Source organism: Gekko japonicus, unplaced genomic scaffold, assembly GCF_001447785.1.
Source record: "Gekko japonicus isolate JY-2015 unplaced genomic scaffold, Gekko_japonicus_V1.1 scaffold49, whole genome shotgun sequence".
In the NCBI taxonomy this organism is placed as follows: Eukaryota; Metazoa; Chordata; class Lepidosauria; order Squamata; family Gekkonidae; genus Gekko; species Gekko japonicus.
This window is the reverse complement of record NW_015173674.1, coordinates 780,095-800,149: the sequence shown is the minus strand read 5'-3', so window position 1 is coordinate 800,149 and position 20,055 is coordinate 780,095. Positions and strand designations below refer to the sequence as shown.

General features: G+C 44.5%; 1 protein-coding gene across 1 annotated transcript in view; it reads left to right on the top strand.

Annotated features, from left to right (window-relative positions):
* Nucleotides 1–20,055, top strand: part of CDH23 (cadherin-related 23) — a 797,360-nt gene that overhangs the window by 437,406 nt on the left and 339,899 nt on the right. Inside the window, exon 12 of the mRNA XM_015422891.1 lies at nt 4,616–4,774. Within this exon, the coding sequence (XP_015278377.1) occupies nt 4,616–4,774 (159 nt within the window). The remainder of the gene's footprint in view (nt 1–4,615; nt 4,775–20,055) is intronic.

Here is a 20,055-nt window from a genome sequence, read left to right as displayed (position 1 = left end):
CATCAAGTGCTACAAGATGGGGATCAGTCTGACTGTGTGATTACCACTAGGTTATTGGTTCAGAGTCTCCAGCAAAGGACAAACTCTTCAGTTAACCATGCACCATACCTCAGAAAGAGCAGGCAAAGAAATAATTATCATGCAAAAGTATATAGGAGCAAGTGGTCTAGCCATCCCAGCCCAAATGGGGCCTTATGAGTGAAAGCCAACACTTTAATTTGTTCCTAAAAACACAACCATAATTACGGGCAAGATATGTTCCTTCCTGTGGGTACTGTTTAGCAGCCTCACAGCAGTGTTTTGAACTAGATGAAGATTTTAAGCAGGCCCACGTATAGCATGTTGAAATAACCCAACTAAGAAGTTATTATGCATAATTCTAGCTGGACCAAATTTTTCTCAGAAAGGCTGCAGCTGATGTACTACATGAAGTTGGTAAAAGGGCATGGATAACACTTGGACATCCATCTGTAGAGCCAAACCTTCTCAATCTTGTTTTGACGTCTTCAGTTTACTAGCCCTTGCCCAGCCGTTACCAACTCCAGATACATGTTCAGAATGACATCAAGCTCAAAAGAGTTGATGAGAAGTAGTGGAGCTCAACATTGGCAGCATACTGATGACACTTTTCTCCAAATCTGCAAATGATATCCTCCTGTAGTTTTGTGTGCATGGTAAAATTTTGTGTTCAAAAACCATCACATTCATAATCCTCAGCAATCCTTAAACAGCCCTCAAATGTAAGCCAATATTATTAATCCTATATTTTGGGGTGGGCAGCTGAGAGAATAATAGCTAGCCAACTCACATTATAAGCCATAGTCTGGCCCAGCTGAAGATACCTATTCAGAGTTAAAAGTGTGTATGAAATTTTCTTTCTATAAATACAGCCATATATGTGCCCTCATTTTACTGGACTAGTTTAGACATCCTTCCATCTGTCCCTCCCTTTAACAGCAAATAAGTATTCCACCCGTTTCTAAGTGTTTTTCCTTTGTTCCTTTACAGAATCTCCTTCCCCATCTGTTTAAGATGTAGCTGTCATGTTTGGTTCCTCTCCAGGTGTGCCACTTCATATGAAGTATTTAAAATGCAACTTGCATACCTTCACAGATTTTATGGTCCCTGTGCCATAGGCCAAGCAGTAGTGGTTTTAGGTCATGTGACAGCTATGCCCAAACAGGCAGATGCTTAATGGGGCACAGCTGTATGGAACTTCGGCATATATTGGACCTTCCACTGAATATACCCCAGGATAGTTGCCATCTGACTTGGGTATAACATCTTCTACACTTTTATGATCATCATGGGAATGGTCTGCAAGAGCATTCCCATTAAAAACAGGAATCTGTCTTCATTTTCAACCAGAGGTGGGCTGTAGATAGAATTTTATAGATTCTTACTTTACTGTAGCAAGTTCTCTCTAGCCTCTGGTGATAGGTGGAAGTTAAAATAATATGGCTGAAAGTAACAAATCACACTTTATTTTTTATGTTAACTAATGTATTTTTGTATTGATGTTTGTTGTGCAAGCCTTCTGGCTGTAACAATAAACTACACTGCAGTGATGTGATTCTCTTTTGGTAGAGCAGAAACATTGGGCAAAATTTCAGGTGTGCACAAAGTCCTAATTCAAACAAGAGGATAAAAGGCTCTGTAAAGTTTTCAATAACTGGAATTTGTAGGTAGCCATAGAGAGTGGGGGATACATCAACTTGCAAGCAATGTTCCCTCTAAGCTGTGGAGTCTTGTGAGCAAGAATTCTATTTTGTGAGCTACTGGCATTAAAGTTGCAAGCAAGCAATTTGGCTACTGCATAAATTAGTTTGCTCTGGAGCAGTCCTTCCTGAGCTAAGATAAAAACTGTGAGCCAGCTCACACTAACTCAGCTTAGAGGGAACACTGCTTGCAAGTGAGAGGAAGGAAGCATTACTCAGGCCCCGGTCACATGGCAAAGTTGCCGCGGGAGAGGCACGGAAGGTGGGCGGATTATTCGGGCGCGATCGCACCCCAACATCTGGGAAGTGGAGCGCACCCGTGGCATACCACCGACAATGCGCCTTAAAAAACTAGTACCTCCAAGGTACTAGTAAACGTTTTCCACGGGCTGCCTCCAGACGCCCGTGGTGTGATCGTGCTGGCGCACAGCATTCCCCTCCGGTTACTCGTTTACCCTCTGGTGCCGAGGGAAGGACCCGTGCTGTGCCGCCGGTGCGTCTGATTGCATAATCATGGATCAAACTGTGCCGGGGCAATTAGCCATGTCTCCCCCCCCCCCCCCGACGATATCTGGCCCGTGTGCCCGGGGCCTCAGATCCATAATTTTCCCCCCTACGGTTTTTCTGCTTCTTTTTTCTTGTCCCTGTTCTTTCTTCTCCTCCTCTTTCTGCCATGTGGCAGGGAGGCATTGTGACTAGAGGATACAGCACAGCAACTCTTACTGGCCCAAACTGTGATGAAGAGGACATTGTCCCATAAAAGCTTGTGCTTTAATAAATCTGCTAGTTTTTAAAGTGCCATCAAACTGTTGTTCCTGTGGGATCAGCGATGGAGAAGGGAAGGCTCACAAAATCTTTTCTCTTTTGGATGTAGGGGGATGTCCCAGTTTGATCATGAATTTCTCATTTGACTTGGGATAATACCCATTAAATTATTATTTTCTTTAACAGGAGGGATTTGGCAGAGGTCATAGTGGGGGCATGGTGAAAAGGAGCCCCTCTGACACAAGGCCTTCTGGATCTTTAGTCTTGCTGGAAATCAAGTGAACAATAGGCTAGTTTTAATTAAAATGAATGTAGCTGCTTATACTTCATTAGACATAAGTACAGTTTCAGATCTCTTGGAATGAGGGTAAAAAGCAGCTCCAGGCCAAGGACGTTTTGAAATGCAAGGAGGAGAAACTCTGAGGACACACAATTCTGTGCCCCATGTGTTTAAGAGGCATGCTTAACACCTTTGGGGGGACTGCATAAAAATCTGGTATTGATTGCAAAGTTTTACCATTTATTTCATAATGGCCTCACTGCTGGATAACAGGAACACAGATTGGCCTATCAGGGTGTGGGAGCAAAACATTGGCTCAGCAAACGTGTACAGAGCAGGGGGTGAAAGCAGTCGATCTGTGAGGAGGGACTTTTGTAGCATTTGCTGTTTACCTCAGTCTTGTCTGGTCTCCCTGCATTTAAATTTAGCAAAAAAGAGAGAAGAATATGAAAAGAGATCTGTTGTGAGCCTTATCTTCCAAAATTTAGGGCCCCAGCTGCAGAAGCTTAAATAGAACATCCCTCCTCCCTTTTTATGCTTTGGAGCTATAAAAGTTTTATGTTCCATAAAACTTTGGTTTAAATGCACCTATCAAGCAGTGGAGCTCTTTCCAGCTGCCTGCTTGAGCTTTATCCCAGTGTCTGGGTGAGCTGTAAATTTGTAGGAAGTCAAAGCAGCTCTGTAAACATCATGCCAGCAGCCTCTGTTGCTATTAGTCTTGACACTGGGGCCTTTATACACCAGCAAGGAAGCATAAATAAAACCCTGCCTTCCTAGAGCAATATAAGGCATAAAATAGAAATGTAAATCCTTGGGTTAAATCTTGTCCAGCTTTAGCAGTTTACAGGATAAAACAGTGACAAACCCTTGTGTTGTGATCCCTGGTGCATTAATATATTTTGTGGGTCACAATTATGATACTGAACATCATTATATTCTTGATGGATACCTTAAGACAAAGGAGAATGACTTATTCTGGACTTAGGGAAATAATATTCCAAGGGCTGCTAATTTTTTAATAATTGATGCATATTCATAAATGTGCCATTTACCTTTCCACATCTGGTATTATATACTTATTGTGACTCTGTGAGATATACTTGTTCTAAAATTGCATGCTTCAAATTATGTAGGGCTGTACATGACTAGAACCCTAGCCATCTCCTGTGGAACAAAGTTTCAGTCCAGGGGCACCTTTAAGAACAACAAAGTTTAATTCTAGATATAAGCTACAGATATATAAAGAACTGTGCATGCACAGGACCTTATACCCAGAATTAAACTTTGTTGGTCTTAAAGGTGCCACTGGACTCAATTTTTGTTCTGTTGCTTCAGGCCAACAAGGCTACCCACCTGAATCCATCTTCTATGGATAGAACAAAATGTGCCCAGTAGCCCCAGTAAGGACTGAAAACAGATGAGTGTGTCAAAATTCCTGAGAAAATTCTCATGGTAATCTTCTGGGTGTCTTCTGGTTTCCACTGTTTGGATTTCCAGATGATGTGGCACGAGTAGGATTCATATTACTCTTGTAGTTTGAAGACTGGCATTTAATTTCTTGGTTGCCCAGATTAAAGGAGAATATTGCTTAAAATCTAGGAACTGTGATCTAGAAAAGAGCATAGTGGTTTAGTAAACGATAACAGCTTTTGGCTGAGGGAAACTTCACCATCATTATATTTTCTGTAGTGTATTGGTTCAGGGCTGAGAGCACAGACTGCCAGCCAAAAGCTTATTACGGTTGCAACAGACCATCAAAGGAAATCAAGGGGCATTTATAGCTTTTCTCTTGTTAAAAAATGGTGCACAAATGAAGTTTCATGCTCATCATTTTCCTCTTGTCTCCACTCAGCTGTTTGCAAATGAGAGTGTGCCAGACCATGTTGGCTTTGCACGGGTGAAAATTAACCTCATCAATGAGAATGACAACCGTCCCATTTTCAGCCAAGTTCTGTACAATATCAGCCTGTTTGAAAATGTCACCATGGGAACCACAGTGCTGAAGGTTCTGGTAAGTGGAAGTTCCACATATCTTCACCCCCTTTAAAAATGAGTAGTTCAACATGCTTTATAATGTACATTTCCTCCCCAGAATATATGGTACAATGTTCAGGCAGTCCAGAAAGGAATGTCAGAAAAATCTGTAAACTTCAGTCTGCTGGTGAGCTTGAGGCATCCTCAATGAGATAATGTATATCTGGTTGTTTGTTTCCAAATCTGGATTTACATAATTTTAAGAGAGGCTTTAAGAACAACTGTAAGCCAATTAATTGGGATTCTAATTACAGTGTGTTCAGAATATATTGTCACTGGTTGCATATAAGATCCCATTTTGGATAAGATGCCGGCCATACAGGGAGAGGGGGCATGCAGGTCACTCGTGTGTATTTTTGTCCTTCACTATTTTCCTAGAACATCTGGAATGCCTTTTGCTATTTGAGCTTATTGATGGTTAGTCCAGCATGTGCTGATAGCCAAATGCTCAGCTGTCAAAGTCATGACAGCAACAATGAGACATAACAGTAGTTATAAGTTGACTATAGCAGTAGCGAATGAGCTTGAGATCTATCAGCGGATAGATGTGAATCACTGCATGAGATGAGATGTCATTTTAAGCACAGTAATAGTTGGCAGGTGAAGAAGGATCAAGAACAACTACTGGGAGGAAGGAAAAAGTAGGGGAGTGTGGGACTCTTGCTGGACATGGCAAGACTGGAGCCAGGAAAATCATATGGAAAGCTTCATGCAACTGTGTGCTGGATCTCTGACCCTTGAACCCTTTGTTATAATCTGTGGTGGCCAGACGGGTGCAAGCAGTCTTACCTGAGCAGGAATAATTCATTCAGACAAAGAGTGTTGCAAACCTGTACTATTACACAGTGAAGCTTGGTGAGTAGACTCTCCTCCCTGTGTCTCTACAATACCTCATGGGATCATGACATCTGTTGGCTTTAGCACAAACTGATGAAACTGATACAGAAAAAGAGAAGCAAGAGTCAGTTAAAGTCTGTATTTCTACAGGAGGGAGACAGATTTACCGGAGGATAAATTTAGAACAGGGCAATTATGCCCTGACCCTGGATAGCCCAGACAAGCCCAAACTCCTCAGATCTCAGGAGCAAAGCAGGGCTGACCCTGGCAAGTACTTGAAAGGGTGATCTCCAAGGAATACCGGGGCCGGGACACAGAGGCAAGTTATCAAGCTATCGCTCTGAAATGCCCTAGCCCCACCAGAGGTCACCAGAAGTCACCGTGATTTCCAGGCTCGCAAGCACACAAACACACACATACCAAATACTCACAAAAATGGAAGAGGGGGAGGAGGAGAACAAGAAGAAGACTATGTAGCTTCCACTGTATGAAACAATATGTTGGGCTAGATGGACAACTGATCTGACACAACAGGTTGTATTTATGTTCTTATGTACCAAAAGGATTTATTTTTATTTTTTTTAAATGCCCTTTCCTGCCAGTTTATTTGGCTGTAGAGCCAATGTAGTGTTGTGATTAAGAACTGGGTTTGATTCCCCACTTCTCCTCCACATGAAGCCTGCTAGGTGACTTTGGGCCGGTTACAGTTTTTTCAGAACTCTCAGCCCTACCTAACTCACAAGGTGCCAGTTGTGAGGAGAGGAAGGGAAGTCAATTGTAGGCCGCTTTGAGGCTCCTTCATTATTCATTCTTGCTACTTCTTGCATGGTTTCAGTTTGCACTTTACGTGGCTGATGTGTTTGTAGGTTCTACACTTTCCAACTGAAGACCAAATGCGTTTTGGCCTCACAGGGCCTTCCTCAGTGGTCACTATTACAACATAGTATAGCCACACATTCAAACATATGTATACAAGATCTTTAGTACACTTATATAAAGACCAGATGTTTTATCCTTATATGTTTGTAATTGTGTTACTGGTATTAATGATGGGCCATAGGTATAGCCATATCCATTCCAATTATTCTGGTAAATGAGATTTCATAAATCTGAATGTGTGTCACTCCATCAAGGTAAGGATTCTGTACACATTCAGACTTATGAAATCTCATTTACCAGAATAATTGGAATGGATATGGCTATACCTATGGCCCATCATTAATACCAGTAACACAATTACAAACATATAAGGATAAAACATCTGGTCTTTATATAAGTGTACTAAAGATCTTGTATACATATGTTTGAATGTGTGTCTATACTATGTTGTAATAGTGACCACTGAGGAAGGCCCTGTGAGGTCAAAACGTGTTTGGTCTTCAGTTGGAAAGTGTTGACCCATCATGTGTATTAATATTTGATATGCTTTTATTAGTCTGATACTTGAAAAAATTTTTAACCCAAATATATTTTAATATGTGCACACCCTAATAAATTTTGTACTTTTATAATTTACATGGTCAGCTTAACCCTTCTGGTTCGCAGTGGGTTGAGTTTTCCCCTCCCCCCCCTTTTTTCCAGTGTTTGTAGGTTCTTCACAACCTGTCTTCTAGTAAACACAATTATGATTTTGTGTGTGTAAATATGCAGGAACATATACTGAATGTGTGTTACAGAGCTGTGATTGCCTGCATCTACCTGTCACACATATCCTACTTGTTTTGAACATTTAAAGGGACTTATCAGGCAACATATAGCCACCAAGTGGCAACCAGGTCTGCCTCATAACATGCAAATTATCCTCCAGGTTAGTGTCTTCTCCAGGGACTTGCTCCTAGCCCATGGAGGCCTACCTCCCATCAGCCTGCGTATGTAAGCAGCAGCAGACCAGGAATACAGAACTCAGACAAAATGTTTTGAAGTGTGTGTGTGTGTGTGTGTGTGTGTAAGTGTGTTTATTCTACAAACAGATGGTGTGAAACCGTACAGAGCCCCTGAGCTGTTCCCATCTGACAGTTATTAATATTTCAAACAGATGTTTAGCTAGTCAGGCTGTCAGACACTAAACAATGAGATTGTTACAGCATCTCCCCCCCACACACACTTCCAGCTATGCCAGCATTTTGGAGCAAATGCAAAATGCCAGGAGTTGAATCTTCTATGATAAATCAGAATGTGTGCAATTAGCATTGAAATCCAGATTGCCCTCCCAGCTGATCCCAAATTTTAACAGGCTCAAGAAAAGTGCTTGCTCTTTTTCTTTGCAAGCTTGGGATGCCACACTCTGCACATGTCAAAAGTGCTGCTGATTTAAGGGATTGTTCCCTTAAATGTCACATGCAGATTAAAATTAATACCGGTAGGAGGAGCTCAGTTCTTATTTCTTGGAATGTAACATTTTACTGATTGTCTGACCTAAACCTTGCTTAAATTGCTTGCGCCCTACAGATCTTTCATATGGTGTCAGCAGACACTGATTTCCAATGATTCTCCCCTCCCACTAGAGACGCCTACTTTACCTGTGTACTGTTCTCAAGGGTCTGCTGAACCTTCAGGAGTAAAATTGGTGTGTGGGTGGGTGGCTTATTTAGTTCCTACAGGTGGAGGAAGTGGGAAGGTCCTACTTCCTTAAATCTGCAGTTGGCTGGGTACATGTCACTAAAACTAGTCTGCAGAATTCTGTAGGAATATCCTCCATGGCTCATGCGTCACTGAAAAAGTGGCAATGAGGTGTCATCTCATTGGCCACATATATAAACTATTCTTTAGATAGAACAAAGTTTGAGTTCAGTGACACCTGTAAGACCAACAGAGTTTTATTCAAGGCATGAGCTTTCTTATGCACACACATTTCTTCAGACACAATGAAATGGAACTAGAAATAACAGTCATACATATAGAGGGTGGGCAGTGAATTAGCATGCAAAATAATGCAGATGGTTTTATCAGATTAAAAGAATATTACGCTTAGTATATGGCTATCATCTGTTTGGGTTCAACTAAGGGGGGAAAACATAGTCAAGGTAAAAATATGACAGCAGTAGAGATTGATGTATCCTTAATTGTAGAATGGTGAGAGTCAGCTATTAGGCTCTATTGGTCTCCTCTCAAGCATGGAGACAACCCTGCAACATCTTTTTCTTTGAAGTGGGGCGATTGGCTGTGTTATTTTCCTTTCCCCTGACCCGCAAAATACATTTAAATCTACCTTTCCAAATTATAGTACATACTTAGTAAGCTGAGACTCTGTTGTTACATTCCATTCTTCTCCTCTCAAACATGGAGTTAACTAGCAGAGTCCTTTTCTTAGAGACTGGGTGCAATTTTATGTCAGAGAAATGCATTTCAATAATCATTGTATAATAATACAATCACTATTCCAATATACTATTCCATAATAGAAATACACAAAATTACAAAGGATCTATAGTGCTTCTTGGTGAGAATATATATGTAAGGACTGAATGATTTTAGCATATATAATGAGATAAGAAACTTGATAAGGCCAGTTCTCTTTCACAAGGGTTTACAGGGTTTGCCCACCCAGGCCAGGCCAGGAATGGGAGGGAACCCTGTACTTTTACAGTACATTAAACAACAAACCATTCAACATCACAGTAATCCAAGTCTGTGCCCCAACCACTGATGCAGAAGAGGCTGAAGTGGACCAGTTCTATGAAGACCTACAACACCTCATAGAACTAACACCAAAAAATGATGTCCTCATCATCATAGGGGACTGGAATGCTAAAGTAGGAAGTCAAAAGGTAACCAGAATAACAGACAAGTTTGGCCTTGGAAAGCAAAATGAAGCAGGGCAAAGGTTAACAGAGTTTTGTCAAGAGAACACACTGGTCATAGTGAACACCCTTTTCCAACAACCCAAGAGGCGACTCTACACATGGACATCACCAGATGGGCAACACCGAAATAAGATTGACTATATAATTTACAGTCAAAGATGGAGAAGCTCTATCCAGTCAGTAAAAACAAGACCTGGAGCTGACTGTGGCTCAGATCATGAGCTACTCATTGCAAAATTCAGACTTAAACTGAAGAAAATTGGGAAAACCACTAGGCCATTCAGGTTTGACCTAGATCGCATCCCTGATGAATATACAGTAGAGGTGAAGAATAGATTCAAGGGTCTAGATTTGATAGAGTGCCTGAAAAACTATGGACGGAGGTTCGTGACATTGTACAGGAGGCAGCAATCACCACCATCCCAAAGAAAAAGAAATGCAAGAAAGCAAAGTGGCTTTCTGATGAGGCTTTACAAATAGCAGAGGAAAGAAGGAAAGCGAAAGGCAAAGGCGAAAAGGAAAGATTTACCTACAAGAAAGACCTCTATGTCCTTGACAACCACGACAGTATAATCACTGACCTCGAGCCAGACATCCTGGAATGTGAAGTTAAATGGGCCTTAGAAAGCATTACTAACAACAAAGCTAGTGGAGGTGATGGTATCCCAGCTGAGCTATTCAAAGTCTTAAAAGATGATGCTGTTAAAGTGCTGCACTCAATTTGCCAGCAAATTTGGAAAACGCAACAGTGGCCACAGGATTGGAAAAGGTCAGTATACATTCCAACACCAAAGAAGGGCAATGCCAAAAGAAGAGGGGGACAGCAAAGGATGAGATGGTTAGACAGTGTCATAGATGCAATGAACATGAAATTAAGCGAACTTCAGAGGACGGCGGAAGACAGGAAGGCCTGGCGTGATCTGGTCCATGGGGTCGCAAAGAGTCGGACTCGACTGTGCAACTGAACAAGAACAAAACAACAAACCCATAGGTAGGCTATACCCTCTCATGTTTCAGAACAATGTGCCACCAGAACCTCTTTTCACTAGTCCCTGCCTTTCCTAAGGGAGAGATTCCAAACCCTTAGTTGGCACCTGGGACAGAACACATTAGCAACTCCCTCAGAGATGCACAATCTTACCAAGGTAGCATGTGGTCAGGGTTAGCCACCAGATTTAGACTTGGAACTCAGGTACAACATCAGAGACTATTTATGAACAAGACTAATTTTTTATTCAGTACAGAGCTTAACACAGACTACCAGAGTTTACCAAAATAACAAGCCTAAGGTGATTTGCCTTAATTATACAGTAAAAGATACATATTTACCAAGTTCAGGAACATCTAAACAGTCCAGGGGATTTTGAAGGAAAAATCCATCTTTGCTCATCCATGTGTTCCAATTCACCAAGAAGTTCTTTGTCTCTCACGAGACAGCATTTCTAGGTGCCATAAAACAAGCAGAGAGAACAGGAGCAGAGAGCAAGCGAGCCTCTCTCATTGGGATCAAACAATTATACCCCAATTCCAGTCACAAATTAGATGTGGCTATTAGCCAATTGCGAGTGGGCATGGGTGTGCCCAATTGCTGGTTGTCATGGCTACCTGTGGGGATAGGCTAGAAGTTTTAGGACACCTCCTGCAGTCAGGTGACCCAACTTCCAGCTTCTCCATGATGTATGTGACATGGCCCATGTAGCCTTAAAGCAGGTGCCTTGAAGTCTAGCTCTTCCACTTAGAGGTGTGAAAGAATGTGTGGTTATATGGCATGGCTATTGAGGTTGTTCAGGCCATCTGGTCTGCCCTGGACCATTTGGCCTGCACAGGAAACAGAGACATAGAATGTCATCACAGGAGAAGGCATGAGACTTGTAGAAATCAATATTTCTATACAGGGACGTAAACCTTTTCTTGCACAGAATTGGCCCCCCACTCTTAAACAACTCCTCACCCACAATAATGCAACATCTGCTTTGAATATGGACACTGGTACCAGAACTTGCAATAAACCCAAATGCCAACTTTGCTGCCACATACACCCAAACAACATAATCACTGGACCCTAACAACATCAACTATGCCATCTCGGGCTCATTCACTTGCTCATCTTCAAACATTGTATATACACCATTAAATGCCAACAGTGCCTTTCGGTTCTCTACATACGGCAAACAGGACAAACCCTACACCAAAGGATAAATGGACAGAAATCTGACATCAGGAATCACAAGACTGAGAAACCTGTAGGAGAACACTTCAACCTTCCAGGACATTCAATGGATGACCTCTGTTTTATTGCAAAGGAACTTCAGGAACAGAATGGACAGGGAAACTGCTCAATTACAAGTTATTACAACACTCAGAACAAACACACACCCCCAGGACTCAATAGGGATATTGCTTTCTTATCTCATTACAGATACTAAACTCATTCAGTCCATACATACATATTCTCACCAAGAAGCGCTATACATCCTGTATCTGAATAATTGTGCTTACACTTGAAAGCTTATACCTTGAATAAACATGTGTTGGTCTTAAGGGTGTGACGGGACTCAAACTTTGTTCTGCTGCTTCATACCAACATGGCTACCTACCTGAATCAAACCTCTATATGTTGAACAGCTTTTGCACAGAGCCTACAAGTGTGCAAGGTATATGCATGTAGGTTGTGTATATGCTGCTTATACTGGGCAATAGCATATGTATATACTTAAGCTGTGCAAAAGAGATGATCAGTGTACAGAAGCAAAGGAAAGGAGTCAGTGGCTCTGATTTCCCCCACCCCCACCCCCCACCCCCCAGTATGACTGCATGATACTTTGGAATCTGGTAGGAGAAATCAGTGGCATTATTTTATAAATGAGAAGTGAATACTGCAAGAAAACAGGAGGAGGAGGAACAATTTGGAAATCCCAGTACTCGAAAAATTTCCCTCTCCAGGATTCTGTAAGCACTCACAGATAATTTCCCCTCTCTCCTTTTCCTTTAATTGGCACTTGATTGCTCTCAAAGTTATCGGCCTCCTGTTTAGTTTTGTTTATAGATTGCCTTTCAACTGAAAAAAGTCACCAAGGCAGTTTATAGCACAATAAAATACAGTAAATGTTGATAAAAACAGGAAAATACAATAAAGTTCTGTTACAATACAGTCAAAACCAATACAATAGAATAAATATGTTTCTCAGTTGCACCCCTCCCCGATTACACCATTTCTTAACAACCTAACTCAAAGAACCCCTGGAAAAGACAGGTCATCAAACCCATCTAGGCGGCCTTCAGGGAAACTCCCTTTCTAAACATCTGAGGCAGGGAGTTCCAACGTTTGGGGTAGCAGGCAAAAAAAGCCCTTCCCTGGGTTCCTACCAGCTGAACCTCTGCTAATTCTGGTTGCTGAAGGAAGAATCTCTGGGTTGACCTCTAGTCTTGGACTGGTAGCTACAAGAGCAGATTCAGCCCTTATCTGGCCATTTGTGGAATTTCTCCCCCCTCACGAGTTGGCTCATTTAGAGTTCCCATGCTAGAGATTCCAGCCAGGGCCGGCTCCAGGGTTTTTTGTACTCTAGGCGAGACCACCTTCTGGCACCTGCCCCCTTGCGCGCCCACCAATTATGGGGTTGCCAACCTCCAGGTAGGGCCTGGAGAGAAGGAAGTCCAGCTGCTGAGCGCGCACGATACACACACACACACACACACACAGAGTGGATCAGACTACCTCGGGAGGTAGTGGATGCTCCTGAATTCCAGGTATTTCCCAACCTGGAGCTGGCAACCGTGCACAGAAACTGTGTCCATTTTTTGCATTGATGCGGAGAGAGCGTGCACACTGTTGGGCTTGCTGAATGTCTGTAACCTGACCTAATCTAGTGGCCACCACTGCATCCAGTGATGGTGAGTTCCGCAGGTTACTGATGCCGTGGGAGAAGAAGCCCGTTCCAATCCTAATCCACTGCCAGTCAACTGCAGGGGGTGCCTCATCATTTGCCAGTCCTAAGGGGTGGATTCAAACACTGCCGAAAAAGATCTCTGGAGCTGCTGGAGCCTCTCCCCAATATACCCCCGCCATGTTTCAGGAACATTGAACCAGGGGGTTCAATTCTACGGGCACCCAAACAGGTTGCCCCCATCCCCTCCATTGTTCTCTATGGTGGGAAAAAGTTACTTTTTTCCCACCATAGAGAACAATGGAAGGGATAGGGGCAACCTGTTTGGGGGCCCGTAGAATTGGACCCCCTGGTCCAATGTTCTTCAAACTTGGTTAGTATCTTGGGGAGAGGCTCCAGCAGCTTTGCGCGGGGCCTGAAAAAGGCGGGGAGGGCAGCTCAGCAGTCCCCCCCACCCCCCACGGTGGTTGCAGCTGCGGCCGAAAGTGGCGGCGGCCATAACCTTTTAAAGAGCCCTAAGGACAGCTGGGGGAGCCAAAATGACCTCTCGCGCGAGAGGTGGAATTTGCCCCTATGACTCCAAGGCCACCACCCCGGGACTCAGGGAGGCAAGGGAACATTTCACCCCGTCCGCCCCTGTGGGTGTCGCAGCTGCCGCCGAGAACAGCAGCGGCCATAACTTTTTAAAGAGCCCCTAACGAGAGCTGGGGGAGCCAGAATGACCTCTCGTGCGAGAGGTGGAATTTGCCCCTACGAGTCCAAGGCCACCACCCCGGAGGAGGGAGAATGTTTTGCCCCCCTGCCCCCCCCCCCGTGGGAGCACATGCCTGCCTTTCCAAAGGAGCCTGGATGTCTTTGGAGGAAGTAACTGGACGGGAAGGGGCAGCGGACTCCGCTCGGAGACCTCGGGCTGGCTCCATGGAGCCAGGAGGCAGGGAGTATCTGAGCATTCTGGAGAAAGCCCAGCGCTTTCTTCAGAGGAGGGCGCTGGGGGGGAAGAAGGGACTAAAGGAGACACTGCTCGGAAACCTCGAAGGCTCTCCACCGGTCCCCTGGCTTTTGGCGGGGCGCGGGTGGGTGCAGTTTGGCACCCTTTGGCACTGATTGACTGGTTCTAAGGCGCCAAACTGCACCCAGCCCCGCCAAAAGCCCTGCATCTCCCTCACCACCCCCACCGCCTCTTTCTCCCCGAGTCCGGCAAGCAGCGCTTGCTGGACTCGGTGAGAAAGAGGCGGCAGCAGTCAGGGAGATACAGGGCTTTTGGTGGTGGGGAGCCGGTTTGGGGAGCCGCTAGTGGTGGGGAGCCGCTAGTTTGCCTAGCGGGTGAGCCGGCCCTGATTCCAGCCTTGTCTGGGGGTGGCCTGGTTTTGGTGTTTTAGTGACTGACATTACTGCCCCATTACTGTCAGATACCCGGACAGTTAAGATCTGCCTCCCAAGCCCTGGTCTGTGTGCCCCCAACTTCACAGGTAAGATGGGTGTCAACAAGAGACAAGGCATTTTCAATCATAGCATCTTGTCTCTGGAATGCCCTTAGGGCTGACATCTTCCCACCAGGAGTGAGGGAATCCCCACCCTCAGCTCTCATTTTACCCCTCCACATAAAGCAGAAGCAAGAGAAAAATAAACAACAAAAATGCTGTTGGGCTGACACTCTGATGTCCTCATATCTCTCTAGGAATCATTGGTAACTAACTTTATAGCTTTACCATAGAGTGTCCAGTGATTTCTAGAGGGGTGTGATGTCAGTTCCAGGTTTTGTGCGGAAGTGATGTCATGTCATTGTTGACCATGTCCCAGTTCGATCTAGACTCATGCCAGGCAACCCTAAACCCTCCTCTTGAGGCTTACAAGATGCCTTCCATGCTGTCCTCTAGGTGTCAGGCCAAACATTTATATCTACCCAGGCTTTTAACTAAGAAGAGTTGTTTTTTTATACCCTGCTTTACTCTACCCTAAGGAGTCTCAAGGCAGCTTACAATTCCCTTCCTTTCTCCACAACAGGCTCCTTGTGAGGTAGGTGGGGCTGAGAGAGTTCTGAGAGAACTGTGACTGGCCCAAGGTTACCCAGCAGGCTTCAAGAGGAGGAGTGGTGGATTAACCTGGTTCTTCACGTTAGAGTCCACCACTGTTAACCACTATACCACACTGGCTCTAAGGGTTTTTATATTTTTAGCTGTTTTACAGTTTGCTTTTGGTTTGAGGTCTGTTTTATGGATGTTTTTTAGGATTATCAGCAGTTGTTCTGTGCTGTTTCTATGCCCCCTTGCCTGTTTGATTTTTAAAATGTTGAAAATTTATAGCGTTTATACGGCATTATTTTACATTTAAACCTCTTCGGTCAAGACTCTGGCGACACATAATACCCTAAATTAATGAATTTAGGCCCCGTTCACACACAGCATTTGCAGCGCTAAAGAGATGAATGATAGGTGGATTTTCCAGGCGCGATCACACCACAACATCTGGGAAATGTAGTGCTCCTGTGGCTAACCCGTGGCTTCCCGCTGAAGATGCGGATTAAAAAAACTAGTACCTACGAGGTATTCGTTTCCGGAGTGGTGGATTAACCTGGTTCTTCACGTTAGAGTCCACCACTGTTAACCACTATACCACACTGGCTCTAAGGGTTTTTATATTTTTAGCTGTTTTACAGTTTGCTTTTGGTTTGAGGTCTGTTTTATGGATGTTTTTTAGGATTATCAGCAGTTGTTCTGTGCTGTTTCTATGCCCCCTTGCCTGTTTGATTTTTAAAATGTTGAAAATTTATAGCGTTTATACGGCATTATTTTACATTTAAACCTCTTCGGTCAAGACTCTGGCGACACATAATACCCTAAATTAATGAATTTAGGCCCCGTTCACACACAGCATTTGCAGCGCTAAAGAGATGAATGATAGGTGGATTTTCCAGGCGCGATCACACCACAACATCTGGGAAATGTAGTGCTCCTGTGGCTAACCCGTGGCTTCCCGCTGAAGATGCGGATTAAAAAAACTAGTACCTACGAGGTATTCGTTTCCGGAAGACACGCGGCAAGGGTGGGCGTCTGATCGCGTCCCGTCCTAGTCCCGTCGCAAACCAGTTACTTTTTTTTCAGTCTGCACAGAATGCGCACAAACGATCATGCGCGTTCTCACCTTCTGGTGAAAAAAAAAATTCCCGATTGTCATGGAAGCGGCGCCTAGCGATTGCTGGTGTGATCGCGCCCCACCACTTCTTTGCCATGCTGCAGGAGAGCCGTGTAATCAGCACCTCCCGCCCTAACCACGGGACCTCGACGGGACGTGTGATCGGGCGGCTGCACGTTATTTTGCTCCGGGGCAAACAGCCACGCTCCCCCCCCCCGCATTTCCCGGCCCATGTGACTGGGACCTTAGTGATCTTTTGTGGTTACCTCCTTACTCCTCTGTCCTTGTAGCATGCTGTTATCTCTGTGAAAAAAATCTAGTGAAATTTAAGAGAGGGAAGACTGCTAACTTCTTCAGTAACTGCAGTTTAATACTTGGGATAAAATGTAGTTAAGGGAAGGGGGATTTCAGCAGAATCTCTTTAAGTTTTTTAGGGTTAATCAGTCTAGACAGATGTGAGCCCAATAGAGAAACAAGCACACAGATTATGAAAGGGTGATGACTAAGTAGTCTTTTTTGTTGTTGTTGCAGTGTTATCTTACTGAATTTCTGATGTTCCTTTTGATTTGTGCAATTTTGAGGCCTTTAGTGAATGAATATAATAATTATTCATCTTCTCACTGTAGCTTGCATTGTGCTTGGTGAGTTCTACTCATTGCTTTGCCTAATTGAGAGTGGTCTCTAGGATCCTGGAGTGCCTGTGTCAGCCATTCCTGGGGACAGCAGAGCGACAGCTGCCACCAGAGTGCCTACAGCTTGTTCCAGGCAGAGACATAGGCTAGTTTAAAAAACGGGACGTCTGGGGAAGAGGGAAATCTGAATTCTGTGCTCAAGGTCATGATTCACAGGGGAAGTGTGCAGGGGAAGTGTTTATTCCTGATAGTGCTGCAAATTGGATTTTTGATCTCTTTTTTCAAACTTCTTCCACATGTACTGGAGCTGAAGTTATAATTCAGCTTTTAAAAAAATTATAATATACTGACTTGGATAGCCCAGGCCAGCCTGAGCTTGTCAATCTGGGAAGCTAAACAGGGTCAGCTTTGACTAGCATTTGGATGGGAGACCTCCAAGCAATACCAGGGTTGTGAGGCAGAGGCAGGCAATGGCAAACCACCCTCTGAATATGTCTCTTGCCTTGCAAACCCCACGGGGTCGCCATAAAGTCACCTGTGACTTGGCAGCGCTTTCCACCCCCCCACCATTTTAGTTTAACCCCTGCCCATCCCAGTACCGACTCTAGATCCTCTGCCGCCACCTATTCAGATCCTCTGCTGCCTCACCTGTATTAGGTGAAAAGAAGAAACAGAGATGGATGTCATCCTCCTGTTAATTATAGTCCTGCAGATGAAAACAGGCAAATTACAACAAATGCATGAATGACTTTTGCTCATTTGTTTTGAGCAGAGATGAAAGGGAAAGGGAGAGACTTTTCACTCCTTTCCCTTTCCTCCCCTACTCCAACTACATTCACTGTGCTGCATTTCAGTTCTTATGGTGACTGGCCAGTGAGCTGTGACTGACAGAGTGGTAGGAAAAGTATCCTTCCCTCCTCCCCTGCCCTGTGCCTCAGCTGTTGTTCTGGCTGCATCAAGGGCACTGCATCTCTTGATGCGCACAGAGAACACAGTATTTACCCCAACTTTATTAAACTATAAAGCACCATGGTCTGTGGTACTGAAAATGACTGAAGGGTCCAGAAGAATCAATAGGGAAGGCCATCCTCCGTCTCCTGCATAGATCTTTCATCAAGATTATTAAGGCAGTTTCAGTCCCGAAACAGGGCTAGAAACCTGGTTTGAAATGGCTCTAGATAATCCGCATTACCCCAAAATGACTAGCCTGGGCCTGCTAAGCTATTAGTGATCACCAGATAATTAAAAACATTGTTAAGGTTTCATTAGGAGTCTTCTCACAACTATCTCTTTCAAGGTGGCTGGGACCTCCCAGGTTTTTACTGCCTCCTGGACCAAACTGGCATGCAGAGGGAGCCACTCCAGTCCAACCCCCCAGTCAGCACCCTCAGGATGCAGCAACTGAAAGTGACCCTTGTGTTGAGCCTGGAGTCCAGCAGATTATTTTTTATTCATTAAACACTTCTCAGTCATGGTGGGCAACTGAGAATTGTGGGTGGTGAGAATTCAAGAGCCTCTTCTTCAGGTGGAAAACCTCCATTGGAAAGTGCTGGGCAAGGAATGACAGCAGAGAGGTTAACTTCTCTTTGCTATAAGGTCTTTGAATGTGCTGTAGTGGTTGCTTAGTTGAATTCATCCCAAGTTTTTCTCCATGGGTATTATAGTCCCAGCTCCTTCCTCACCCCTGATTCTTGATAAGTTCTGGAGAACCAATCTTGACCTAAGCAATAGGAGAGGATCACATTTACTAGCCATGCCGTCTCTTTATTCTAGAGATTGGCCATGGTACCAACACAATGTCTTTAGACATGTCAGCCAGAGACTCTTCTGGAACCTTCTGGAAACTGTCAGACTTTAGAGGCAACCAAACCACTCACCCATCCCTGCATAGACTCAGAGTCACTGACAGCCTAAATGCATCAGATAGTGATCTGATCATGCTATGGGCATTGCTAATATTTTCCCCATCCATCTGCTGAGTGGGGTAATCTGAATTCTGAGTTTGGAATTGTGAGTTTTCTGGTTGCTTATTGCTATGGCAGCAGTAGAATCTTGAGCCATGGCAGTTAAAACAACTTCAGCATTGGTATTGTTGATCACCAGAAGTTCTTCCATACCAAGCTCAGGTAGGGAGTTTGTTTGGGGGATCGGTAATACAGCAACAGAATCTCTAATCTACCCTAGTTACCTTCCACAAAATACAAACACTCAAAAATTGGGCTCAGATGGGCAGGTCACTTGGAGACGGAGATGCTGTTCCAAAAGAAATACAGTGAAACTGTCTCCTTGGACATCAAATCTTTGTTGATGCTACAGCAAAAACTCTACTATGGCCCCTGCCACACGGGGGGGAAAAGAACGGCCGAAAGTGCGGCTTTTTAAGCTGTACCAAAAGAGACACGCGGCAGCGGGATCAGATAGATCCCCTGAGCCACCACGCAGTTGCTCCCCGGCACGATCAGATGCCTGGGGGAAGCCACTGCAGGGAGAGCGAGGCAGCCGAACTGCACATGTGTGCGTGTGCGCAGTTCGGCTGGGAGCCTTGATTGCTCCTGCAGACGGGCGCGCCGGCGATCTCATGGCTGCACTTGCTGCGCCGTTCCAGGTTGGGGCTACCTTTTACTTGGGGTTTTTTTGCAGCGGGTTTTAGGCCGGAAGGGATGGATCAGGGACGGGTGCACGCCAATTCCCAGATGTTGCGGTGTGCTTGCGCCCATTTGCTGCACCCCCGATCCGTCCCTCTTCCAGCCCAAAACCTCCCGTGTGACCGGGGCCTATATGTATTTGTAAGAGTCCATTTTATCCAGCCAGGTCTTGGCAATACAAACCAAGTTCATCACTTTATCCAGGCTTTATCCTGAATGGTAGCTGTTTTTGCAATGACAAATCTGGCTTCCGGCAGTAGCACTTTGAGTTAATGGCACATTGACATGGCAAGTAGGGTTCCATTGGCTGGGAAAAGAGCTGGAA